We start from the raw sequence: 27,915 nt of genomic DNA on the forward strand, positions 1-27,915 counted from the left end.
CACGATCCAGGAAGGACATCATATGACGCCCTCTCAGATCGACGAGAGTCTCACTCGGCCGTCTTTTTTACTACGGGCCGGGCGGGAAGTAGTTAATTAGCACTCGCTCCAACGTTAGAAAAGGTACTACTTCAAAGCGACTTCTATCCGACTTTTGCCCATAGACTTTAATGGAAGTTGCCTTTAAGTCGGATACTCATCTATATTGATGTGATTTGGGTCCAATGTTACAGGAAGATTACCAAGGCAAAGTTGCATGGCATGAATATCGCGTATCAAGTCCCATCAAAGTCATGCTCAAGTGACATCAAGTCGCTAGCAAATTGCCAGGAAGGCACCTGGCAAAGTTGCACTGCAAGACTTTCAAGTTGCAGTAGTGAGAACCGAGCCTTACACAAAAATTCCTATTGGTCAACAATTCAAAAGATAATTGTCCTGACGACCATAGTTACTAAGGAAAAGTGATGGGAAATACAAAAGGGTTGGTCTTTCCCCTGCATGGGCAACTTTTGCACTGTTTTTTTGTATGAACAACAACTAAACTCTATAAAAAGAGCAAGTAAATCTTGAAATGAAGCTGTGTGTGTTTTTTTATGCATAAGTGCTTCTAGTAACAATTGTTTTTTCATATAATATAAATAGAATCATGTCTTTATCAGTCATATGACAGATATGTGATCAGGATATAGATAACACGGATATGGAGTCTTTCCTCAGTAGGATTGTCTGTACTAGTTGATCATTGATTGGAGGGGGTGGAGCAACTCCTTCATTCCTGATGGTAGCACAGCCTTCCAGACAAGTTCTCCTCTTTCACGCTGAGTCATATGCTGGAAACATACTGAGCTGCACAGAATTCTCATATATTTGTCATTGTTTTTACCATACAGGTTCCTCTAAAGGCGACGGTGAATATCTGAAAACATGACCGACTCAGAGAGAAGTTTGGATAAAGGTAGGTGTGCAGTGTGACATTTGGATCTGCAGATTGCAGCTTTCACCTAATGAAAGGTCCCAGTTTTGTTACATTACAGCTGATGTGAACCATGTGATATCAGGACACACTCCTTGGCAAGGTACAGTGCTTTGTATGATAACCAGACCCAGGGCTTCTGAGGACAATGACAGGCTCATATGTAATGCTGTAGAATGGCTGCTTGGTAGTACTGAGGACTGCAGTATGTCTATTACAACAGCCACTGTGCCTGCAGTGAACTGACAGCTCAGGAGAGGGCAGAACCACAAACAGCCAGTAGAATGGGGAACTTGGCCTGGCTGTCATTCTTGTTTTGCAGATCATTCTACAGTTTGGACCGGTTCACAGTTGAACTCTGACATGGATTAAAATGTTGCAATGTGCTTTTATATGCATGCTAACAAATTGCTGATCCTATTTTCAAAACTGAATTAATTTTAAGAGCAAGTAAATCTTCAAATGACCTGGTATGTGTATTATGTGTAATTGCTTCTAGTAACAAGTTTTTTTTAAAATATAAACTAAATATAACCGTGTTTGCACTGAAATGGAAGAATATGCCATTTTTATGTAACTTTTCAGAGATGCTCCTTTTTTTGAATTAGCTATTTTGATACTTTAAAGCTTTATTAAAAAGGAAATCAACTGTGTATTGGAAATTATTTTTATTAATAATATTGTAGAAATTTTTTGTTAACCATACACTATGCAATCTGCTTGTACAATCTCCTTAACAGTCATCATACAGTATACAATCTGCTTGTACAATCTCCTTAACAGTCATCATACAATATACAATCTGATTGTACAATCTCCTTTAGATATACCATTAACGTGGAATTTCAGTCAAATTCTAGCTAAGGCTAAATCTTCTCCCACCCCCATTTTAGACTATTCTATCTACCCTGTAAAATAAAAGATGTCTATACTTACCTATTCTGAGGCTGCTTTAGTCAGTCAGTCAACTCTTGATCAGTGCCACTGGCTATAGCTAGTAGTGCTGATGAGTGGGAACTCCCACCACTGTCAGAATACAATAGATCTATGGGAGGGATTCCCCATAGATCTATTGTATTCTGACAGCGGTGAGAATTTTCTTGATCAGTGCCGCTGGCTATAGCCTGTGGCACTGATCAAGCAAAATTTTCCAACAGGCAGGTTGAACAAAAGAAAATGAATGATATATGGCCTGCATAACTTTAAAGATGGCTTTTCTTCTTGCCATTACTGCAGCCAGAGGAGTCAGGGACTTACAATCTTTGTCTATTTTCCATTTTGCTGTCAAATCTGTTTTTGAATTTTTTGCACACATGTTTACAAAATAATTTTAAGCCTGAAGATTACATAAGGCCCAAAATGTTATATATTTTCAAAGACCCTAGAGAATAAAATAGTGGTAGTTCCAAATTTTTGCTGAAATTCTGTGCCAGTATGGTGTGACATAAAATAAAGTTAATTTTAGGGAATTTTAAAGGCGACATATTACCCAATTTTCCGGTAAAATATAAAAGAAGAGGTTGCACCAAGTTAATAGATATCCAACATGTCAAGCCCCATAATTGTGTGCATCTGTGAAACAATGACTAACTTCTATACACTATATCTTCCATAGGTGTTGCTTTAAAAGCCCCTACAGGTCATTAGTTTAGAGTTAACTGTGAAAAATGGCATAGAATTATTGATCTTGCTCAGACGTGCATAGTAATATGAGATTGGTGCCCCGATGTGTGCATTTACATTTGTACATATGTGTATGCGAGGGTGGGGGCTCAAACATTTGAGGGGGGGGATTTTAAGTGCTTGGGTGTAATATTAATTTTTCACACATTTTAAATTTTTTTTTGTACTAAACTTTTTTTCATTAGATAGGGTTTTTTTGTTGACAGGTTCTTTTTAATGTGATATCAGGGGTCTAAAAGACCTCTTCTGTCTCACCTGCCTTCCATTGAAAATAATGGGGTGCAGATCGCAAGTGACATGGGGACCCAGAAGTGGTGTTTTACATAGATGTTAACTGAGCTTTCACCCATCTACCCAGCGGCACCTGTCATGCCAGACCCAGGTCTGCTGATGGGCATGCAAAGTCCTTGAAATATAGCAGCAGTGTCCTCAGGGAGGGGGTGTAGGGAGACCGGCAGTTACTATTCTCATATGGAAGCGATCCAGCTGACTCACTACATACATCAATGGTAGTAAAAGGGTTAAAAAACCCTTTCTTTTGGATGACTCAGGGGGGCTGAACACAAATGCACTTCACACTTTTATTTGTAAAAAAATTTTGAAAACCATTTATCATTTTCCTTCCACTTCACAATTATGCACCATTTTGTGATGGTCTGTCACATAAAATCCCAATAAAATACATTTATGTTTTTGGTTGTAATATGTCAAAATGTGGAAAATTTCAAGGGTTATGAATACTTTTTGAAGGCACTTGAAGACATCTTCTCGTCTTGTTTAGTGATCCAAATAAGGCTTGCAGATATACAAAGCCATTATTGCCAAATGAATTAAAGACGCTAAACCCTTGTTTACAAAGAAAGATCACAGTTACTGTCTTCATTAAAGGCCCATCCCACCAGATCATTGGTAGCGTCAGAAAAGGTGGGAGCATCAGTGAAGCAAATTTGTAGAGAGGCTATTTGGTATAATCAACATACCCTTGTCAAATACTACAGAGTGGAGGTACTCTCACAACAAGACCTAGTGCTCATCAGAAAAGTTCTCCAGGCAGTGGTCCCACCATGAGGAAGGCTTTCATTATTTGCTGCTTCTTTCAGCTTGCTGTCCTAGAAGATGATTGGAGGAATTTCCAGTTAGACTTCCAGGTAACAGTATTTTTAGGAGTCTTCCAGGACAGCAAGCCTACTTCCCACCCTTTTTCTATGTGGTTATTTTTTACCCTTATACACTGGTGGAGGTAGTCTACTTTCATCTTCACTGCAGGACATGGAAATACCATTACCAGTAAGTTTAAAGAGGATTGTGGTCTCAAGTATAAAAGAAAAACGCAAGTGACCCTCCTTTTACAGTAGGGTCCATGATATAAGGTGAGGAGATACCCATGAGGTGTGATGTAGGGTACGGAGGTGTTTATTCACGCTGAAGGAAGTCATATTGCTGTTCTGACAATTTTGATATATTGAATGAGAATTGTACGAACATTGGTTGACATATGGGACTCTTACATTGGACTATATGTTTTTTGTTTTTTATGCTTTAAGAGCTAAATTATGTATTTTTTTTTCAAATTCACAAAATGATACCGAAAACGGGGGGGGGGGGGAGGGGGGTCTGTTTATTAACAAGGGTTATGGTATGAGGATATATGATATTATTATAATACATGATTTATAGACAGTTTGCACAGCGCTTTACAAAATGAAGGCAGCCAGTACAGTTACAATACAATTTGGTACAAGAGGAATCAGAGGGCCCTGCTTGTTAGAGCTTACAATCTAAGTTATGTCATATTGGAAGCGCTTCACTAGTATTTGATATAGAAAAATAAATATTTTTCTATTTGCCTACTTCTTCTTTGCCTACTGATCAATCCATTTTTGTTTTCAGGCAGTGCTGCCCCAGGGCCAGTCCCACAAGGGTTGATTCGACTATACAGTATGCGATTCTGCCCCTTTGCTCAGAGAGCAAGACTTGTCCTAATTGCCAAAGGAATCAAGTAAGAAATTTAGATACACACTGCCTGGTGATTTAAAAAGTTTAATATATGCTGCTATGGAAAAACAGTACGTATTTAAACTTCTTGTATAGTGTACAATTGCACATTGATTTGCTAAAGCCTTGGACATGGTTAGCTAGGTAAGGTGAATGTCAACTGAATTTTGTAAATCCAAGCATGTATAAGAACAAAATCTTTTATTTATATTGCAAATGATTCCACATTCAAACTAAAGAGTTTCTACTTTTTAACTGTAAAGTGATAGTAAAGTTAATTTAAAAAAAAAAATAATAAACATGTTATACTCACCTGTAGGGTTGGATTTGCTCTTCGAGTCAAACATAAGTTCGACTTGAACATGAGCTGTTCGGCGAACACATTAATGGTAAGGGTGTTCAGCGGGCTGTTTGCCCGCCGTGCCCTGCAATGCACTGCTCCCTGACAGTGCATTGTGATTAGCCAAAGCAATGCACCTGACCACAGTGCTTTGGCCAATTACAGCACATGATGATGGCACAAGGGGCCGGGGGTGACTCTGCCCCTTTGTAGCATCATCACAGTATTTAAGAACTGTCAGGCCAGCACGGCTGTCAAACGGCGAGAGCCAGCGTCAAGAGCAGAGCACTTTTTTTTATCTAATTTGCGGGTCAGTAGTGCAAGCGGGCTTCATGATTGACATTGGATATACAGTTGCAAGAAAAAGTATGTGAACCCCTTGGGATTACGTGGAGTTTTGCATGAATTGGGCATAAAATGTGCTCTGAACGTCATCTAAGTCACAACAATAGAAGAACACAGTCTGCTGAACATAATACTACACAAACATTAGATGTTTCCATGGTTTAATTGCACATAACATGTAAACATTCACAGTGCAGGGAGGAAAAAGTATGTGAGGCCCTAACTTAATGACTTCTCCCAGAGCTAATTGGAGCCAGGAGTGAGCCAACCTTGACTCCAATCAGTGTGATGATATTGGATGTGTTGCTGACAGCTGTCCTGCCCTTAAAAAACACACACCTGTTTTGGGTTTACTGGTTTCAAGAAGCACTATCTGATGTGAACCATGCCTCGCAGAAAAGAGCTCTCAGAAGACCTACAATCAAGAATTGTTGACTTGCATGAAGCTGGAAAGGGTTACAAAAGTATCTCCAAAAGCCTTGATGTTCATGTGTCCACGGTAAGACAGACTGTCTACAAATGGAGAAAGTTTAGCACTGTTGCTACTCTCCCTAGGCATGGTCGTCCTGTAAAAATGACTGCAAGAGCACAGCGCAGAATGCTGCATGAGGTCAAGAAGAATCCCAGAGTGTCAGCAAAAGACCTACAGAAATCTCTGGCACATGCTAACATTTTTGTTGACACATCTACAATAAGGAAAACATTAAACAAGAATGGAGTACATGGGAGGACCCCATGGAGGAAGCCATTGCTGTCCAAAAAGAATATTGCAGAACGTTTGAAGTTTGCAAAAGAGCACCTGGATGTTCCACAGCACTACTGGCAAAATATACTGTGGACAGATGAAACCAAGATTGAGTTGTTTGGGAAGAACACACAACACTATGTGTGGAGAAAAAAAGGCACAGCACACCAACATCAAAACCTCATCCCCACTGTAAAACATGGCGGAGGGAGCATCATGGTTTGGGGCTGCTTTGCTGCCTCAGGGCCTGAACGGATTGTTGTCATTGATGGGAAAATGAATTCCAGAGTTTATCAAGACATTTTGCAGGAAAATGTACGACCATCTGTCCTCCAACTGAAGCTCCACAGGGGATGGGTGATGCAACAGGACAATGACCCAAAGCATACAAGTAATTCAACAAAACAATGGCTGCAACAGCACAGAATACGCCTTCTGGAGTGGCCCAGTCAGAGTCCTGAACTCAACCCGATTGAAATGCTGTGGCATGACCTTAAGAGAGCGATTCACACCAGACATCCCAAGAATATTGCTACACTGAAACAGTTTTGTGAAGAGGAATGGTCCAAAATTACTCCAGATCGTTGTGCAGGTCTGATCTGCAACTACAGGAAACATTTGGTTGAGGTTATTGCTGCCAAAGGAGGGTCAACCAGTTATTAAGTCCAGAGGGTCACATACTTTTTCCTCCCTGCACTGTGAATGTTTACATGTTATGTGCAATTAAACCATGGCAACATCTAATGTTTGTGTAGTATTATGTTCAGCAGAATATGTTCTTCTATTGTTGTGACTTAGATGACTTTCAGAGCACATTTTATGCCCAATTCATGCAAAACTCCACTTAATCCCAAGGGGTTCACATAAATTTTCTTGCAACTGTACTTCGGGGGGACATTTTTTTGTTTTCAATAAAGGACTTGTCAAAGACTGTCTTTTGTAATTTTTTTACACTACACTTCATTTTTTTTGTGTGAATGAGTAGCGGTACCATGAACCCCATACTCATTCACATGGGAGGGACCGGGCTTCCAGATTCCAATACCCCCCCTTGCCCTCAGACCCCCACAACCACAGGCCACAGTTGTGAGGAAGAGGCCCTTGTCCCATTCAACATGGTGATAAGGTGCTTTGTGGGGGGAGAGAGCCCCCCTGCCCCAAAGCACGCCCCATGTTGAGGGCATGTGGCCTGGTATGGTTCACGAGAGGGGCGCTTGCTTGTCCCCCCTTTTCTGACCTGCCATGCTGCATTCTTGGATAAGGGTCTGGTATGGTTTTTGGGAAGGACCACCACACCATTAAAAAAATATTTTGGCATGGGGGGTTCCCCTCAAAATCCATACCAGACCCAAAGGGCTTGGTATGGATAGGAAGGGAACCCAAGCCATTTAAAAAAAATAAATTTAAATGCCAGCAATTCTTTTTCGGTGGGGAACCCTGCTGATAGCTGAAACATTACAGAATATTTTCACTACTAAAATGCCGCATACTCAGGTTTGTCCCTGTTCGAAGTTCACGGTCAAACTTTTGTTAGGTTCGAATGTTGACTGGGAACCGAACAGGGGGTGTTTGGCCCATCGCTGCTCATCTGCTCTGTGCAATGGTTTTGCACAGAGCAGTCCTGATCCTCCTCTTCTGGGGGTTGCTCACCAGCACTTCAAGCAGCTTGCTATGGGGGTACTAGTGTGGCATGATCTCAAGCCAGGCTGCATGCGTCTATTGACACACACAGCGTGGCTCAACCCCACCCCTGCTCCTTCCTAACTGGATTTGATTGACAGTTGCCTGCATGTCCAGTGAGGAGAGAGAGTTTCTGCTCTTGGGCACATAAATAGGGGGGGCTGGAGAGGAGCTCACAGTGTAAAGTTTTTTTACCTTAATGCAGAGAATGCATTAAGGTATAAAAAAACCCCAAAAACCTAAGCCTTTAGAACCACTTTATTTGAATATTTGGGCCAGTTAGTATCAATTTGGCACTTCATCCCCTTATTACAAATACTATGCTGAAAGGGTGGGATAGGGGTTTTCAGGTGTCACACTGTTTGCCATATGAATTTACAATAATAGGGAGAAAAATAAATTTTTATTCACAATGTAAAAAAAATATTGCATAAACTTTATATAAAGGGTGTTACCATTGTTCCAAAAAGTACTACAATTTTGTAAACAATAATTTTCTTCTTGCCATTTACAAGTAAAGGCTAGGTTCACTCTTTGGAACATGTTACATGTTTCACCTGTATTTAGGGTGAAACATGTAACATATTCCAGGTTTGGCAGCCAGTTCCTCAAATTCCCCCCCCCGAATGTGACAGCGGACAGGGATCTGCTCTCCGCTTCTGCTGTCACAAATCAAAAACAGCATGGCCATGTGGGGTCTGCCCACATGGTCACATCATCCACAGTTTCCTGTGAATAAATGAAATACAAGTACCTGCAGCCACTGCAACTGATAGCTTGTAGTTTGAATGTACTGCAAGGGCGCTGGTGAGCGCTCTCTTAGTTCATTCACAACCCTTGCAGCAATTTAAACATACGGCCCATTTGAAGGTATGGGTAGAAAACTGCAGGGCCTGTCTGCAGAAGCCTGACATTGTACCACTGATAATAGAAAAGGGGAAAGGGAAAAATATGGGGAAAATTGGGGAGTCCAAAATAGTACAGAAAAAAGTGATGAGGTGCCACCAGAGTGGTCTGGAAGGGTACTACCTAAGACATACTGCAAAAACCAAGAAAAAAGAAAATAGGCTGCACACCTAAAATGCTAACCTCAATGACATATTTATTCATGAAGCACAAGTACAATAAAAATATTGCATCAGAGACCTGGTATACATACCCAATCGCAAGGACCCCCCACTCCCCGGCATGGGGAACCCTCCCGTGACAGATACTCACTGACGGTGACTAGGAGTGTCCCCTGGGTACTAATAACACCTATACAAAATACAAGTACCTGCAGCCACTGCTACTGATAGCTTGCAGTTTGAATGCACTGCAAGGGCGTTGATGAGCGTTCTCATAGTTCATTCACAACCCCTGCTGCTTTCAGACATACAGCTCGTTTGAAGGTATGGGTAGAAAGCTGCAGGGCATGTCTGCAGAAGTCTGCAATTGCACCACTGATCATGAGTGCAATGCTCTCCATGGTCCAGCAGGAAAAAATAATAAAATGCACTTCTGACAAAAATTAGCTTTTTTTATTTTTTCTGAAAAGGTGAATTTATCCTTTAAACCTAAACATTGTGATAAGGACACACAGACCCTTAAAGTCTTAAAGATTGCATCAATGATTGTAAACTGGTGGCTACTTGGTTCTCTTTTCTCAGATCCAGTCTGTTTCCTCAGTTGTACAGTTGTATGAAGATATTATTAGTACCAGCAGTATTACATTGTTTGTCATACCTAAATACTTACAATAAAATCTCACTGTTGTCAAATGTGTATTATTTCATGCGTACACTGATAGCAATACTTAAAATGCTATTGAATCACTCTTAATAATCTTCTGATTGTTCAAAATAAATTATTCTAAAATGTAAATACAAATGTATACGACCAAAGGTTTGTGGTCAATTGACCATCAAACCTATGTAAGCTTGTTGGACAACTTTTTCCAAAATCATGCCCATTCATAATGGAGTTGGTCCCCCATTTGAAGCTATAGGAGCCTCTGCTCTTCCTGGAAGGCTTTCTACATGATATTAGGTTTGGTCTGTGGGAATGTGTGCCCCTTTATCCGAAAGAGCGGTATTTGTGAGGTCAAATACTAATGTTGGTTGAGAAGGCCTGGTTCACAATCAGTGTTACAATTCATTCAAATGTGTTCACTTGGATTGAGGACATGTATTCACCTTGCTTTCTGCACAGTGGGCACAGCTGCCCTCTTCCCCAAACTGTTGCCAAAAATTGGCAGCCCACAATTGTTTAAAATGTTTTTGTATGTAGCGCTTACCCTTGGAGGAGCCGCTTGGTATGACGGGTTCTCTGATCTTTGCAATGACTCTGAGAACTGCTTCAGCCCCTCTGACACACCTGGTAATGTAATGAGATGCTACAAACACCTCTGAGCTCAGTTAGCAGTATACAAAGCACAACTGTATTATCATATAAGAAATAGGCACCAGGCTATGTAGTAGCAAATTAAAAATAAAAGTATATTATCACTAAGCAAAATAAATGGCAATGCACAGAAATCAGTAAAGAGGTAAAAATGTTTAAAAGTTAATAAAAGTTTGAAAGAACTCAAATAACGGACGTGAATACTAGGCTAATATTGCAATTAAACCAGGTCACTGTGGTATTTAGCAGATTTTACATAGTATAAGCAGCACTGGTAAAGAGCAGCATAAACTATGAACACTAGAAACAAAAGAACAGCATAAACAGTAATGCAAAAGTCCCACAATACCCCATGCAACAAGTGGTCAAGAAAAAAAAGAGGGTCCCAGAGCATGTACAGTTGTGGCCAAAATTATTCAACCCCCAATGCTGTAAAGGGGTTTAGGGACTATAGTGTACATTTGGAATTGTATTCAGAATCAAATCCTACAAGGACGTTGTAACTACCCAAATGCAACTAAAATGACATCAATTGTTTATGTAATACAGTAGTAAATGGTTCTTATGTGGTTTCTTCATTGCCACAATTATTCAACCCCTTAAAGACTACCACTCTGAAGAACAGAGGTTCATACAGGTGCTTTCCATCAGGTATTGAAAACACCTGTGGATGTCACCGAGCAGCAATCAAGCATAATAAGCACCAATTAGGCAGCTTTAAAATGACTGTGATACTCAGCTCCTTCTAGACATTTACTGGTGTGGTTACAAACATGGTGAAGGCAAGAGAATGGTCCAGGAAGACAAGAGAAGAGGTGATTTCTCTTCACAGGAAGGGCAATGGCTATAAGAAGATTGCAAAGATGTTAAACATACCAAGAGACACCTTAGGAAGCATCATTCGCAAATTCAAGGCAAAGGGCACTGTTGAAACGCTACCTGGTCGTGGCAGAAAGAAGATGCTGACTTCGACTGCTGTGCGCTACCTGAAGCGTAGAGTGGAGAGAAGTCCCCGTGTGACTGCTGAGGAACTGAGAAAAGATTTGTCAGATGTGGGTACAGAAGTTTCAGCCCAGACAATAAGACGCACACTGCGTAATGAAGGCCTCCGTGCCAGAACTCCCAGGCGTACCCCCTTGCTGTCTCCAAAGAATAAGAAGAGTCGACTGCAGTATGCCAAAAGCCATGTGGACAAACCACAAAAGTTGTGGGATAGTGTTCTGTGGACTGATGAAACAAAATTAGAACTGTTTGGGCCCATGGATCAACGCTATGTTTGGAGGAGGAAGAACAAGGCCTATGATGAAAAGAACACCTTGCCTACTGTGAAGCATGGTGGAGGGTCAATCATGCTTTGGGGCTGTTTTGCTTCTGCAGGTACAGGGAAGCTTCAGCGTGTGCAAGGTACCATGAATTCTCTTCAGTACCAGGAGATATTGGATGGAAACGTGATGCAGTCCGTCACACACCTGAGGCTTGGGAGACGTTGGACCTTTCAACAGGACAATGATCCCAAGCATACCTCCAAGTCCACTAGAGCATGGTTGCAGAGGAAAGGCTGGAACATTTTGGAGTGGCCATCGCAGTCACCAGACTTAAATCCGATTGAGAACCTCTGGTGGGACTTAAAGAAAGCAGTTGCAGTGCGCAAGCCTAAGAATGTGACTGAACTGGAGGCCTTTGCCCATGAAGAATGGGCGAAGATACCCGTAGATCGCTGCAAGACACTTGTGTCAAGCTATGCTTCACGTTTAAAAGCTGTTATAACTGTAAAAGGATGCTGTACTAAGTACTAAGATTGAATGTCACTTGGGGGTTGAATAAAACTGATAATGCTGTGAGCACAGAAAAGACATTTGTGGTTATTTCATTATAACTGTTATGTTATATTTGTCTGACCTACAAGTGCCTCTTTAATGTAAATGTAAGCAAGATGACTGAATGATCAAAAGCAATGTCAAACTGGCCAAAACACTCAATTTCAGTGGGGGTTGAATAATTTTGGCCACAACTGTATATCCCCCTGGATGTAGGTATATGTATATATCCTGAAAGGGGTACCCCTTGGAGGTAGTTGTACTGTATCTGGCACCTGATTAGCAAACATCAGCTGGCTAACAGTGAGGCCCAATCTGTACTGAGGTGCACTTAATTATTGTGCCTTTAAAGCTGCATATAGTGGTTGGTTTTTGGGGTTGCAGGGAAAAGGGGCAGTATCCTGTTGTACTGAATTGCTAAACATTGGTAAAGCAGGCAGCTGCAACTGCTCACCAGTCCTGGCATCCAGCAGACTTTTGTCCTGGCCTCTCATCTGGCTCTGGTCCTCAGGACCCAATCCTCAAGCTCAGTACTAGCACTCTGGTCTCTGCACAGGTTCTGTCCCTTTACTCTAGTCTTTGTGCGGACTCGGTCCCAATACTCTGATCTCTGCACAGCAATGGCACAGATGTGCTATATGGCTCTGGTTCCTCCACAGCAAAGACCCCATTCAAACTCTGAATGCCTGCTCAAACTCTTCTTTCTTCATCCCCTGTATGCAGAAATGTATGGGTATTGATGTTTGCAGCCCCATCCACCTCTCCAGTGCAGAACTCCCTCCAGACTACATGTCCCATAATCCACCTGCGGGAGGCATCATCAAGTCCTCTCTACCACTGCAACAACTCCAGACATGGGGTGGGCAGAGGAAGCAATGGACAGGGGAACACACACAAGCTTGCTCCTTTCAGCAGCTCAACCCACAGCACAGCCATTGCTGGGGAGTCTCAGCACTCAGCCTCTAGGTTTCTTTCTCTCTCTGGCTGCAAGGATATTGTAGCATTTACAGTAACCTGGAAACATTTGAACCTGAGGTTCAGGTTCAGAGCATGAGCACAATCATAAGACAAATTTAATTAGGAGTACAGCAAATAAAGGAAATTTTTGCTAATGCAAGGGCATAATTGTTGAAGCCATATTGTTTTGTCCTCTCTTCAGTTCCCTCCCCTCTTTTTCTGCACTTCGCTTACAGTTAAAGCCTAAGTTCACCTTTTGGAATATGTTACATATTCCACCCTAAATATGGGTGGTACATGTAACATGTTCCAGCTCCTGCCCCCTCTCCCCCCTCCCTGTAACAGGGGTTGGGGGTTCTCCCTGCATGCCTGTCACTTTTTCATTCTGCATTCATTCTCAATCAGCAGCTAGAGAACAGGGAGGTGACCGGGCTGTATTTTCTGGTATTCGAAAACATAAATATAGGTCATGCAATTGCCTATACACATAGCTCCCAACTGTCCCTGATTCAGAGGGAGAGATTCCCTCTTTTGAGACAAAATTCCTTTGTGGCACACAAAACACCGACTTGTGTGACTTGTTTTTTTTTTGTGTTGTCATAGGCATGAAGTAGTGAACATCAATCTAAAGAACAAACCGCACTGGATGTTTGAGAAGAACCCTTTGGGTCTGGTACCTTTTCTTGAGACATCTGATGGGAAGATAATCTATGAATCGACTATTGTTTGTGAATACTTGGATGATGCCTTTCCTGGGCATGAGCTGATTCCATCTGACCCCTATGCAAAAGCTGAACAGAAGATGTTGTTGGACACTTTCTCTGCAGTATGTATGAGAACTTTGTGTTTGGTGGGTGGTGGAAAGTGCATATGAAGGTTGAAGCCTCTTGCTTTTGACCTATGATCCTCAGATTGTGACCTTTTTCTTAACTGATCCTTAGGGCACAATTATTCCCTCTGGCACCAACTATGTGGCACTATTCCTCCCTCTGACACAAGATTAGGGCACTGTTCCTCACCCAGACACCTATGACAGGGCACTATTCTTAGTCCAGAAACCTACGATGGGGCACTGTAACCCTGTGACACCAATGATGGGGCACTGTTTATTCCCACTTACCTTTGGGCACTTTCTACTCCCACTGGCCACAGTATGCCCCCCCTTAAAACTTAAGGGCAAAAAACTGGACCTTTGTGTAAAACAATTGAGGATCCCTGCTTTAAACTGTTTTTTCTGGTAATCTTTAGGATACCTTGGTTATCCCAGCAAGCTGAAAGTAAGGAAAATGAAGCCATTGTCCCTAGCACAGCCTAGTCAGGCTCCAGGTTTCATTTTCAGCTTTTTACTACTTATAGAAAACAACTCTTTGTAAGATTGCCAACTCTCTTCTGCCTTTTGTTTCCAATTTCCAAGGAGTAGGACTGCTTTGATGTAACAGACTGTCATGCTAATGCATTTTCCAATATTTGAGACACAATACAAAAAGAGTAATAATAATCATTGTGCAGTGAACAATAATTCATATAACGCACAACATAAAAAAATTAAGTGTTCTGTGCCATTTTTAAAGGAAAATGCAATTTAGTTACTATGGGAAACACAATAAGAGAAAACTACTAACTTATTGCTGTGGGGAACTGAAGAGTATTTTCTTTACCCTCAGGCTCAGTGTTAATTCACACATTATTTGTTTAGAGAAAACCTAGCTATACACAGGGGCGGACTGACAACTCATGGAGCCCCCGGGTAATAGGGGATCATGGGGCCCCTGTGTCCTTGCCCAAACTCAAAAAAGCCTATGAAAAAGGTACCAGGGGCATCTCATGGGGCCCCCTACTGACCCTGGGCCCATGGGCAGTGCCCGAATTTCCAAATGGTCAGTCCACCCCTGGCTAAACCTATAGATGCAGTGTTAATCTCTTACTGCTGAACAACATATCAGCTGTTGTTTTAATAAGATCACAAAAAAACCCCACAAAAAAGCAGAGCGCTAAATTGCTAAAAAAAAATAGTGCTGATCAACTGTAGTGAAACACAATTCATATAGGCAAAACAATAACAGCTCAGAAATAAAGCACTTTGTGCCAAAAATAATTTAACGACAAAAAAAAGTCCATGTAATTATGCTTCTAGTGATGGATAAACAAATCCCCACCGTAGACACAAGTTTTCAACCAGCACCTCCACGTATGAATTCATCAGACCTAAAGTGATCAGCAGGTTGAATCGCGCTTAAAGCTGAAGTTTAGTCATGACTGTTCTGGTCCAGCTTGGACCACAAAACATATGTGTAATGTGCCATACTTGTGGAAGCTGAAAATCACTGTGGTAGACGCCACTGCTACAGTAGTCACTGCTAGTTTCTGGGTGTCTGATTGGACGTGGTGGAGATCATGATGTCAATAACCCACCTCTCCTCCCCATCCAATCAGAGAATGTTTTGTACTAACCACTTGCCCTCCAGAAGATCTTCCCCCCTTCCTAACCAGGCATTTTGTTGCGATACGGTGCTGCGTTACTTTATCTGACAATTGCACGGTCATGCAACACTGTACATGAATACAAAATAGACATTTCTCTTGGTGGTTTTTTGATCACCTCTGTGGTTTATAATTTTTGTGTTATAAACAAAAAAAGACAATTTTGTAAAAAACTAAATAAAACAATATTTTGTATTTTCTATTATAAAACATCCAATAAAAAAATTATACAAATCAAATGTCTTCATAAATTGAGACCAAAATGTATTCTGCTACATATTTTTGTTAAAAAAAATCAGAATAAGTGTATATTGATTAGTTTACGCAAATGTTATAGCATCTACAAACTATGGAACATATACTGGAAAATTTTTAATTAGTTTAATATTAGTAATGATGGCGATCAGCGACTTATAGTGGGACTGCGATATTGCGGCGGACATTTTTACACTAACTGACACTTTGTGGGTACCAGTGACACTAATACAGTGATCAGTGCTAGAAATATGCACTAATCACTGTACTAATGACACTGGCTGGGAAGGGGTTAACATCTAGGGCACTCAAAGGGTTAAATGTGTGCCTAGCTATGTGCTTGGTGTACACTAGGTGGTGCTTGTACTAGGAGAAGTGAAGGATTGTGTTCCCAGCTTTGGAGGAACAAATGATCTTTCAATTCCCCACCTGTCAGAACAGAGCTCTGCCTTGTTTACATGCCCAAGGATTGGCTGGTTCCAGCAAACATCCATTCACCGGGACTCGCAGATTGGCCTCTCCTGTGAGTGTTCACAGCAGAAGCAAGTTGCTGGCAGCGTGCATGCACGTCTTATGGCAGAATTGTAAAATCACATGTGTATACATATTTTTGCACAGGAGGGCTGCCCTGTAGTAGTAAAACTGGTAGAGGGTGATCTCCAAGTAAAATGCTAAGTGTTCTCTCAATAGCGCCTGTGCCAAGCAAGCAACCTACTGTGTTTAATAAGTAGCAGGGCAGCATTTTGGCAGCAGAACCAAAAGCTAGCAGCAATCACTGTAGTAGCAGTGCCTACTATAGTGATTTTCGGCTTCCACGGGGATTGACCAGGTATAGCGCATGCACAGGAACTGTACATTAGTCCAGTGAAAAATTATCAATACCTAAACCTCAGCTTTTAAGGAAAAGTTCATCTTTTCAAGTAAATTGCCTATGCAAAGAAAGGGGCTCCAGTAAGTAAAAAAAAAAAAAAAAAAGAGTGCAGTATACCTGAAATGTGCTGTATACCTGTAGGCCATTTTCACTCCTTTCACCCTCCTTTTCCTCTCATCCTGAAGCCTAGCCAAAAATGGCCCATGGTTATCATTCTCTCATCCTGCCTTGTTGTTAAGACATTCCAGTCAATGGTTGCTCCTGCCCTGAATCACTGAAGCAAGTGATCTCCCTTATTCAAAATCCTGTGTTTGCATTATGTGTTCTTTCCCAACAGTTCGAGCGTCCTAGCAACAAGGCAGGAGCACGATTTCAAAGGTGCACATTTTTTTCTTTTTCTGCTGGGGTTCCTTGACTTTTTTTTAGGTGATTTTCCTGAAAGATGAACTTTAATATCAAACTCAGCCATATTTCCCTGCTCTAATCTGTGGATTTCTTTTGGAGTAAAGAGTTCTGTAACACATTGAAGTTTGATGTTCAGAGTGATTAGGCCTGTTGATCAGTTTATAGGTTTGAATGCCGGGTGGTTTCATTTAGAATACTTTTCCACAAGACATTTGTTTCACTTGTTTTTAAAATAATTTTAGCTCAGAGGACTTTATTTATGAATGGTTTCTTTCATTTTGTACTATTGAATTATGTTTCACTGCAGTGGATCAGCACAACATCCAAAACACCTACAATAGTCATCATTTTTGTTTCAAGTTTTTATTATGATCTTATTAGCAAAGCAAATGGTACATTGTGTGAGTATAAAAGATCAGCACTGCATTTATATTTAGGTTTTCTCTAAACATCAAAGGTTTGAATTCACACTGAATCCTGTATATAGAAAAGTATTTGAGACTTCAAAAATTTTATTATTTTCTTACTGTGTAGTTCAGAGCATTTTCCTTTTTTCTCTCTGAGTTCCCCATTTATTTAGTTGGTATTTTCCTTTCTCTCACATATCAAGCATCAAAATTCCATTTGCCCCAGAAACAATGAAAAACTACAGCAGAGAAATACACAGTAGCATGTTTCCCTAGTAAAACACACACATTACACACAGTACACACAGTAAAACAGCACACGGCACACAGTTAACCCTTTGATCGCCCCAGATGTTAACCCCCTCCTGCCCAGTGTCATTAGTACAGTGTCAGTGATTTTTATTAGCACTGATCACTGTATTAGTGTCATTGGGATGTCAGTGGCAGTTAGACAGTTTCCCCCCAGTGTCAGAATGCCTGCCGTAGTCCCACTATAAGGTCCTCTATTACTAGTATATATATATATTCCAGTATATATATATATAGCCATTTGTAGATGCTGTAACTTTCAAGTAAACCTATTACTTTACATGTATTGGAATTTTTTTTAGCAAAGACATGTAGCAGAATACATTTTAGCCTAAATTTAAGACAAAATGTGTTTTAACAAATTTAATGGATATGTTTTATACCAAAAAGTAAAAAATATTGTTTGTTTTCAAAATTTTCGGTCTTTTTTTGTTTATAGTGCAAAAAATAAAAACCGCACAGGTGATCAAATATGACTGAAAGAAAGCTCTATTTGTGGTAAAAAAAGGACATAAATTTCATTTATGTACTGCATTGAATGACTGCACAATTGTCCGTTAAAGTAATACAACACCGTATCACAAAAAATGGCTTGGTCAGGAAGGGGGGGTAAATCCTCTGGAGGGCAGATGGTTAAACAAATGTCCACGCTCACACCCACGATGGATGTCCTGGGCACCCAGGAAAGAAAGGTGAGCCCGCCATGCAGAATGGCATCAGGCGCGGGTTATGAGGGGGAAAGGGCATGTTAGTGCACATGTAGAAGTCATTGGTTGGCTTTACAGTTGTTTGAATAATTTCCACAAAGAAGCCTGTCTTCTGAACAAATGTGTACATGCAAGCGCTGCTGCAGAACTGTGACATACATTGGTAGCAGAGAAAGGGTTAAAAGTGGCAAAGAATGCTTAATTTTTTATTTTTTGCATTATATGAATAATAATTTTTATATGAATTATAATATAGAATTTTTTTTAGTGATGTGTTTCTTTCTTCTTCTTCTTTTTTTTTTTTTCTTTCATGGTTTTTATTGTGATCTTGTTAGCATGTACATTGTTCAGTTATTTTTGCAGTCTAGTTATTTCCAGTATTTGCATACCTATACTACTCCGTACTCTTACTACTTGACCTCTCTGCGGCTTTTGATGCGGTTGACCATCCCTTCCTCCTCAAAATAACTCCACTCTCTTGGCCTCAGAGACTCTGCTCTCTCCTGGTTCTCCTCCTACCTATCGCAGCGCTCATTCAGCGTTACCTATAACACTGCCTCCTCCTCTTCACTCCCTCTTTCTGTAGGGGTCCCTACTCTTCTCCATCTACACCTCCTCCCTTGGTCACTTGATAAACACACAAATCTATCTTTCTACTCCTCACCTCACCCCTTCAGTTTCCTCTCGCATTACTAACCTACTAAGTGACATATCGGCATGGATGTCACTCCACTTCCTCAAACTCAATCTTTCCAAAACTGATCTCTTAGTATTTCCCCCATCCCGTGCCCCTCCCCTGATGTCTTCATCAAGATCAATAACACAATCATCATTCCTTCCCCTTATGCTAGTGTACTAGGTGCACTCCTAGACTCCCATCTGTCCTTTCAGCCCCAAATCCAATAGCTGTCCAAATCTTGTAGACTTCACCTCTGCAACATCTCCAAGATATGGCCGTTCCAAACCTTGGAAACCACTAAGCAACTTATTCACTCCTTTGTTATATCTCGCCTTGACTATTGCAGCTCCCTCCTCATTGGCCTACCTCATTGCAGGCTATCTCCTCTTCAGTCTATCATGAATGCTGCTGCCAGACTCATCCACCTTACTAACCGTTCCATATCTACCACCCCTCTCTGCCAATCCCAACACTGGCTTCCCATTGCCCAACGGATAAAATTCAAAACATTAGCAATAACATATAAACCCATTTATAACTCTGCCCCAATTTACATCACCATCTTGTCTCCAAATATCACCCAAACCGCCCTGTGCTCCTCGCACGACCTCCTGCTCTCTAGCTCCCTTGTCTCTTCCTCCCATGTTTCTCTGAAAACCTATCTCTTCAGGGAAGCCTATCCTGCCCTCAGCTAATAATGGAATATTCTACTCCTCCTACCAGTCCATCCCCCACAAACCTTTTGTACAACTAGCCCTTCCCTCTTAAATTGTAAGCTTTAAGGTGCAGGGCCCTCCTTTCCCTCTTGTATTGAACTGTATTGTTGCTGTATTGTCTCCTGTTATATTGTAAAGCGCTGAGCAAACTGTTGGCGCTGTATAAATCCTGTATTATTATAATAATAATAATAATATCTTAGTTAGGGTCGGTTTACCATCAGGCAAGGAAGGCAAGTGCCTATAGGAAGCAGTTTCTTGGGTACAGATATGCTTACGGTAGCCCATTCAGTGATACTGGGCTGTATATGCTTGGCAAGACAAGAAAATCCAGACCTGCACTGCAGTACATTATCACATATGACACTAAAACGTGTGTTTTACTGCAATGCAGTAATGTGAAGCCACTCTTTACCAGGCTTCCCAAAAATGTAGCAGTCTCAAACTGGGTGTACTAAATCATCTACAGGTAGTAACTGTAATATAAAGTGAATAATGTTTATATCAGTAGAAAAGTTGATACAATCAATCCCCATATAAAATCTAGATGGCATTGTCCAATGCAACTCATCCCTCGTGCCCAGCAAGTCAAATGAACTTGTACAATACTATTAATAATCTATAAAAGGGCAAATGAGTAAATGTTTTCTCAATAATCTAATGGTGACAAAGTCCACTAATCCTAAATGTGATGGCTGCATTGGCTTTCTTTTCTTTATTTTCACCTGGTGATCCAGCCAGTAAGCATGTTATTTTTCAAAAGAACACACCTCATGCAAATGTAGCAGTTTGTGTTGATACAAACCATTTACCACTCACAGTCTATCTAGTTCATTTAATAATACCCTCCTCCCAGATTGACAAGTCAGCTGTCCAAAGGTGCCCCTATGCTGCTTCAATCAAAGTAGGAGCACTCTAATACAGGAGGTGTGTTACTGTCCAGAAATACCATCTGAATATATAGAAAATATATAGAAAAAGAATTCCTCCTCCTGGCTCACTACTTTCAGTATTAATTATTCTGCATGATGAGGCATATGGACAAGAGCCTGTAGTATAGGGGAAAATATTGTTTAACACAAAAAATTCTAAATCTTTAGGCTTTATCTGACATGACACTATAACTAAACAAATGCTGCAACCTTTATTGTTTTTCAGCTCACACCTATATTTTACAAGATTTTGATGACACAGAATACTAATATAGATGCAACTGAATTAAAATTACAGTTCTTTGAGAAGTTCAAAAAACTGGAAGAGGTAAGATTTCTCTTTTTGCTTGTTGGGAAAACACAGCGTGATGGATTGCTATACCACTCTACTCCATACATTGTGCTATACATCATATCATGTGTACATTTTACTCTTCATACTGTTCATATATTAACAGATGTTTTTTGTACAGTTTGGGATTTTTTTCTAGACTTGAGAATTACAAACTGTTTGATGAAAGGACTAATTTCTGTTAGTGGAAAAATAGCCTTTTTAGCATATGATAGGTAGCGACCCTGCCCTATGCAGATGTACATTTACAAATGTGTTATTGCTATGGTATCACCAGCCTGAGCTAATATTTACCTTTTCTGGGATCTGTCAGAACAGAGCTCTGCCTTGTTTGCATAGGCAGAGCTCTGTGAGGGAACCATGAATGCCAACATGTACTGTGACATACTGAAGCAGAGCATGATCCCCTCCCTTCGGAGACTGGTCCGCAGGTCAGTATTCCTACATGATAACAACCCCAAACACACCTCAAGATGACCACTGCCTTGCTAAAGAAGCTGAGGGTAAAGGTGATGTACTGGCCAAGCATGTCTCCAGATCTAAACCCTATTGAGCATCTGTGGGGCATCCTCAAATGGAAAGTGGAGGAGCACAAAGTCTCTAACATCCAGAAGCTCCGTGATGTCGACATGGAGGAGTGGAAGAGGACTCCAGTTGCAACCTATGGAGCTGGTGAACTCCATGCCCAAGAGGGTTAAGGCAGTGTTGCAAAATAATAGTGGCCACACAAAATATTGACACTTTGGGCCCAATTTGGACCTTTTCACTTAGGGGTGTACTCGCTTTTGTTGACAGTGGTTTAGACATTAATGGCTATGTGTTGAGTTATTTTGAGTGGACAGCAAATTTACACTGTTATACAAGCTGTACACTCACTACTTTGTAGCAAAGTGTCACTTCCTCAGTGTTGTCACATGAAAAGATATAATAAAATATATACAAAAATGTGAGGGGTGTACTCACTTCTGTGAGATACTGTATATGATTCAGCCAATCTTTGAGCTGCAACATTATGTTATGGTCCAGGAAGTGATAAATCTCTGGTGTGGTCCAGATACAGGGCAGGAAGCCATGGAACAGGCAGGAGGACCCAATTATTTCCAGCGGCTCCCTAGGAAGTCATCTCTACAAGTATACAATATTTACAGTCAACACTACTCTCCCAAAATCATTAGTGTGCCACAGTCTGCAACTTAACAGTTGTACACACGCATGCACACCATGGAACTATGGAAATAAAGTAGGCATAAAACAATTACTAACTGCCTAACACATCAGTTATACATTGTCTAACATTTTAAAGCATATCTATGAAGTTTTTGCCGTGTGTGGGAGAGAGCTGGCCACAGAAGTAGCTAAAATTTACATTAAATTTTAGCAAACTTGCTGACTGATTTTTGCTGGAGCTGACCATAGCAAAGAAAGGTGGGGATATACAGTATGTTCCTATACCACATAGCCTCCAAGGTCCCTTTTATTACAATAGGGCAGCAGGCTGGTGGCTGAAAAATCCTTGTTTGTCTTATGGACGCTTCCTTCGTTTGGGTGATTTGAAGAGGTTTACCACTATCACAAGTGCCTCATGGAGGTCTGATAAATGCAGACCAGTGGACTAATTGCTGTATGTGACTGGAGGGTGAGCTGAAATACTGCTGGGACTGGTGAGCTGCTGCTGTGTGGATTTACTATCAGTTGCTAGAGAGATTGAGCCATTAGGAACTGCCCATGCAGCCACCTAGTAGCCTTATTGTTTCCTGCAGGCTTCACTAGGACTATTCTCTGCACCAACAGTACAATTAGGCTACCAATGCTAGCCAGCTGAAGAGTTAGGACCAGGGGCGGACTGACCATTTGGAAACTCGGGCACTGCCCGAGGGCCCGGGGTCAGTAGGGGGCCCCATGAGATGCCCCTGGTACCTTTTTCATAGGCTTTTTTGAGTTTGGGCAAGGACACAGGGGCCCCATGATCCCCTATTGCCCGTGGGCCCCATGAGTTGTCAGTCTGCCCCTGGTTAGGACTAAGGACTGTCCCTTTACAGCTCCTACACAGAGACCTTTGCTTATTCTTCTGTCAAGAGGTACCTCTCAGGGGACATTGCACCACATCCTAGCCATTCTCATAGAGTGCACTCTAGTTATAGTAGTATTATTAATATTCACATTGCAGGTAATGCTTATATGCACTGTTTATTGCTGACTTTGCTGGTTCATGAGTTAATCCCAGTCTAGTGGTACAGAACTCTGTTCTGAGTTACTTTGGTGTAGTGATTATACTATCTAGTGGACTGTGTCTGAATCTACCTTCTATGTGTTGATTTTTTCTCCAAACCACAATGTGTTCTAACCCTTACCAATACATTGAGTTAATTTACCACTAAACGGTGTTGTGTCTATTCTTGGTACTAATTCACAGCCTAGTCTGGGCTGAGCGTGTTCTTGGAGTCAATGTGCAGAACAGAGAACCCAAATTGCAAAGTGCCTAGTGCGGGGTAGCACTATACTGGAATAGGTAAACCCACTGTTATTAAAATGTTGATGTCTTTCTTCTTCCTTGTCTTCAGGCACTGGCTAATAAGAACACACCATACTTTGGTGGTGATTCTGTGTCATTTTTTGACTATATGGTGTGGCCCTGGTTTGAGAAATTCAGCTTTTGTGGATTGGAAGGGTAAGGACAACCTCTTTTTACTCATTGTGTTTGAGAACTTGAATAGCTTGTCAAGAGCTGCAGTTAAAATATCTGCTTGAATAAAATTAGCAAGTTTTGTATTTCATATTAGTTATAAAATCATACTAGTCACCAGATTTTATCTGAGTTGATTTCATCCAAGGTTCTGCAAAGTGAGGAAGCCTACTCACAATATGTACAGTATGTGCCCTTTATGCTCTATTTTATGCTCTGCCAAACACCCCTGCTATGCTGATGCTTGTATTCCCATTGACATAGAGGCTGGCTTATGAAAAGCTGGGAGCCCACAAAATACACTGGTATGTTACATCCCTGTACCCGAATAACCATTTAGCGCCCTGCAACATAACTGTACATCATGGGCGTTTGAGTGGTTATACTGGGATGATACCTGCAACTGCAGACATGGTTCTACTATCTTTTTCAGCCAGCAGAGCACTTTTTTGTAAAAGCAATCTTAGCAGCTAAATAGCCGCTGGATTCCCTTTACAAGTAGCAGAAGGGGGTCCCATGCCCTCCTGCCGCTTTCCTAAGCTCTCCTGTTCCACTGACTGCCCTTGATCATCTCTATGGTCTAAGAAATTGGAAGCACTGAGTATTTTAGCACTTCCAGTTTCGCCAGTTGTAAACAAACCTTTACTGGATTTAAAAAAGCATCAGATCAAACTGATCTGAGTTTGATCCAATGCTTTTAAGGGCAGATCTCTCGGTAAAGAGTACATGTCACTGCCCATGCTATCACAAACAGGGTGTTTTTCTGCCAGAACTAAGTGGAACTCTGTTCCACCACCTCTGATGCTGGTCACTTGCTTGCTGCTGGCTACTGTCACTTGTAGATACAGAAGTGCTGGTTCTGTATTTACAAGTGACAGTGATCCTCTCTTGGCGGCAGCTCAGAACCCTCGCTGCACTGCACATCTCTATATGAGAGCAGAGGAGGGAGGGGGCTGGGAATCTACACAGCTGCTGTTAGTCTCACGGCAGGCGTCCCACCTGAAGCCCACCAGCAGCCTGCACTGTCCAGTCTTATACTGTAAGTTGGAGCTGCTCTTACACAGCATCCCCTCCATCGGATGCCCTCTAGGCTGGAGGGAGAGGATTTGCAGTAGAAGGAGAGCTCCCTGATGGAAGAATGGAAGGGGGGTGGGCTCTACATTGGAATCTGGGGGGAGAGCTTGGTACTGCGGAGGGGGACTTGGGGGTACACAGAGCACCCCTCAACACTGCACTCTGTATGCAGCACACTCCTCAACTCTGCAGTTTTGTACACATCGCACCCTTCAATCCTTCACTCTGTACATAACATAACCCTCAACCCTGCACTCTGTATGTAGAGCACTACTCAACCCTGCACTCTGTATGTAGAGCACTCCTCAACCCTGCACTCTGTATGTAGAGCACCCCTCAACCCTGCACTCTGTACACAGTGAACTCCTGAACACTTGGTGTGTAACAATGCCCTGCTGTTAGTGCAATTTGGCAACAACCAAAATTTGATGCAGAACACCTCCCTTTTCCCCTCCCAGAGTGGGGGGAGTTTGAGTTCCTGCACCTTTTCTCTGAGAAGAAAAGCCCTGTTCACAAGGATTGCTGTTTATCCCCTGTGAAAGCGCAAAAACATACGCACACATCAGTCCCACGCACACATGTAAACAGCAATCTCTCCTTGTGCTGGTCTTGTCTTCACCTCCTCTTATAGCATTTTTTAAGGCAATATATAGCAGGTGGGCCTGTTGGGTTCTTCCCATGGCTCCACTCTCTACACATGCTATGTGAAGCAGAATGATGATGTCATTGCTGCTTTTACAAGTTAATAACTGGGTCTGCAAAGGGATTTAGTGCACACAAAGTGTGGGGGATGACTTATATCCTTGATGGCTATTGAAGAATATAATTAGGTGGACGTTTGTGTGCATGGAGTTCAGCTTTAATGCTTTATCCTGCCATTTATTGATTATCTAAACATCTTTATTACAAATGATCTTTTCATAGACATGCACATTTTGGATTGGCTAAGCAGGAGAAGGAATAAACCCTCGGTGGCAGATTATTTTGATGGTGTTCATTACGGGGAAGGGAATAGGCAACTACGACTAGCTAGACAGACATTAAAACATTTAGTGCAAGACATGTCTGAGTGGTTTTTCTGTTCCTTTTTTCTAGTCTTTTAGATAAGACTCCAAATGTCAAAGCTTGGCAGGATCGTATGCTACAAGACCCAGCAGTCAAGGCAACCTTCACTGAGCCAGAAGTCTTCTCAGGATTTTTCAAGCTCTACGTTGAGGACAGTGTGGAAGCTGCGGATTACAACCTTAATTAAAAAAGCTGTTCTCCAACATTTTAACCTGAATCTTGTGTCTTTTCCATAACAATCAGAACTGTCTCCTGTGGTTCATGACATCTAAAGCAAGCTTTCCCAGCTCCCCCATGCCACTAATTACATCTTTTCCAACCAGCTGTATAGGTGTTAGTTACAGTTTAAAGAACAAAACCAATTATTTTAACCTATAATTCTGTGAGAAGATCTAGAAGACCAGAGCTGTTGTTGGTTTCTGAGGGCTGGTTTGGGAAATGATGATCTAAAGCACTTGTACTTCAAATGACCATTGTAATATTTTTTTTTCACAGGTTGAGCCTGGTGTATGTGCATAGGCTGCAGTGATTTTCTGAAAATTTGTGCTTTCTGCTTTGTCTAATAAGGGAACATTATCAAAGCCAAATTCAATTTTTTTTAAGCCTCTTGAGTTCTGTTCCGCTTTAAGCAGACCTACAGTTGTGCTCAAAAGTTTGCATACCCTGGCAGAAATTATTAAATGTTGGAATTTATATTGAAAAAAATAACTGATCATGCCAAAATGTCTTTTATTTAAGGATAGTGATCATATGAAGCCAATTGTTATCTCATAATTTTCTGGCTCCTTTTTAATTCAGAATAAAAAGCAGAAATCAGCCAAATGGCCCTGATCAAAATGTACATACCCTGGAATGTTTGGCCTTGGTATATATACACACAAGGTGACACACACAGGTTAAAATGGCAATTAAAGGTTAATTTCCCACATCTGTGGCTTTTCAAATTGCAATTAGTGTCTGTGTATAAATAATCAATGAGTTTGTTGGCTCTCATGTGGATGCACTGAGCAGGCTAGATACTGAGCCATGGGGAGCAGAAAAGAACTGTCAAAAGACCTGCGTAAGAAAGTAATGGAACTTTATAAAGATGGAAAATTATATAAAATGATATCCAAAGCCTTGAATATGCTAGTCAGTACTGTTCAACTGTTTATTAAGAATTGAAAAATGTGGAAATCTTGATACAAAGCCAAAGTCAGGTAGAAAAATTGCAGCCACAACTGCCAGAAGAATTGTTTGAGATACATAGAAAAAAATACAGGCTGCTCTGGAAAAATACAGTGTGGTTGTTTTTAAGGAGCACAATACGATGATACTTGTACAAAGGTGAGCTGCATGAAAGAAGCCTTTACTGCACCAATGCCACAAAAAAAGCCCAGTTACAATATGCCTGACAACACCTTGACATGCCTCACCAGGCTTTTTGTGCCATTGGTGCAGTAAAGGCTTCTTTCTGGTATCTAGACCATGCAACTCATTTCTGTTCAAGTATTGTCCTATTGCCTTTAGTTCTGCTTTAACACTAATTTCTTTTCGCTCACAATGTTATATTCAGCAGGGGCTGATGTGTGGGGAGAAAATGCGTTTATGCGCAGCCAACAGTATAAAGGCTACAGCCTAGGCACTAGGGATGGAGCCAAACTTACCTGGGTTCTGTTTGCGGTGTATTTTCACAACTAAAGTTTGGGTGCTGAATGTGAATCCCATTTAAGTCAACTGTAATCAAATGTTAAAAAGCAGTAATGGCCATTTAGGTTAATGGGCAAGGGATTGTTGAACAAATGCCACAGGAGGCTGGACACTACCCTGAGGCAAATTACAGTTTCAGCTGCTTTACTTTCCTTTGTACACAAATGGCTGGAGATTCCTTTCATCTTTGTCAGTCTTATCCTAGATGAGGGTCTGATATACATTTTAATAGGGGACCCTTACACAAAAAAGGGTGTTCGGTTCCCCCTAAAAATACATACAAGACCTTTATTCTTGATATCAAGGCGGACCCCACGCTAAAAAAAGGCTTAAAAAAAGTCATACCATTCAGTTTTTGTATGCATTTTAAGAG

At 41.2% G+C, this 27,915-nt stretch overlaps 1 protein-coding gene across 1 annotated transcript; it reads left to right on the forward strand.

Moving 5' to 3' along the window:
* The first annotated feature begins 789 nt into the window (after positions 1-789).
* LOC149451692 (glutathione S-transferase omega-1-like) lies at positions 790-26,064 on the forward strand. Its single transcript, XM_089690276.1, has 6 exons — positions 790-955; positions 4,547-4,655; positions 13,521-13,743; positions 20,906-21,007; positions 23,593-23,699; positions 25,884-26,064. The coding sequence occupies exons 1-6, from the start codon at positions 925-927 to the stop codon at positions 26,038-26,040; spliced, it is 729 nt and encodes a 242-aa protein (XP_089546402.1). The 5' UTR covers positions 790-924; the 3' UTR covers positions 26,041-26,064.
* The last annotated feature ends 1,851 nt before the right edge of the window (positions 26,065-27,915 follow it).

Source organism: Staurois parvus, unplaced genomic scaffold (genome assembly GCF_062004578.1).
Source record: "Staurois parvus isolate SC_StPar_1 unplaced genomic scaffold, SC_StPar_1.0 ptg000525l, whole genome shotgun sequence".
NCBI lineage: Eukaryota > Metazoa > Chordata > Amphibia > Anura > Ranidae > Staurois > Staurois parvus.

Coding starts and splice junctions, on each gene's coding strand:
- LOC149451692 (XM_089690276.1), top strand. CDS start 925: ATGACCGACTCAGAGAGAAGTTTGGATAAAG. Junction 956..4,546: donor AGAGAGAAGTTTGGATAAAG/GTAGGTGTGCAG, acceptor TTTTGTTTTCAG/GCAGTGCTGCCCCAGGGCCA. Junction 13,744..20,905: donor TGTTGGACACTTTCTCTGCA/GTATGTATGAGA, acceptor ATTGTTTTTCAG/CTCACACCTATATTTTACAA.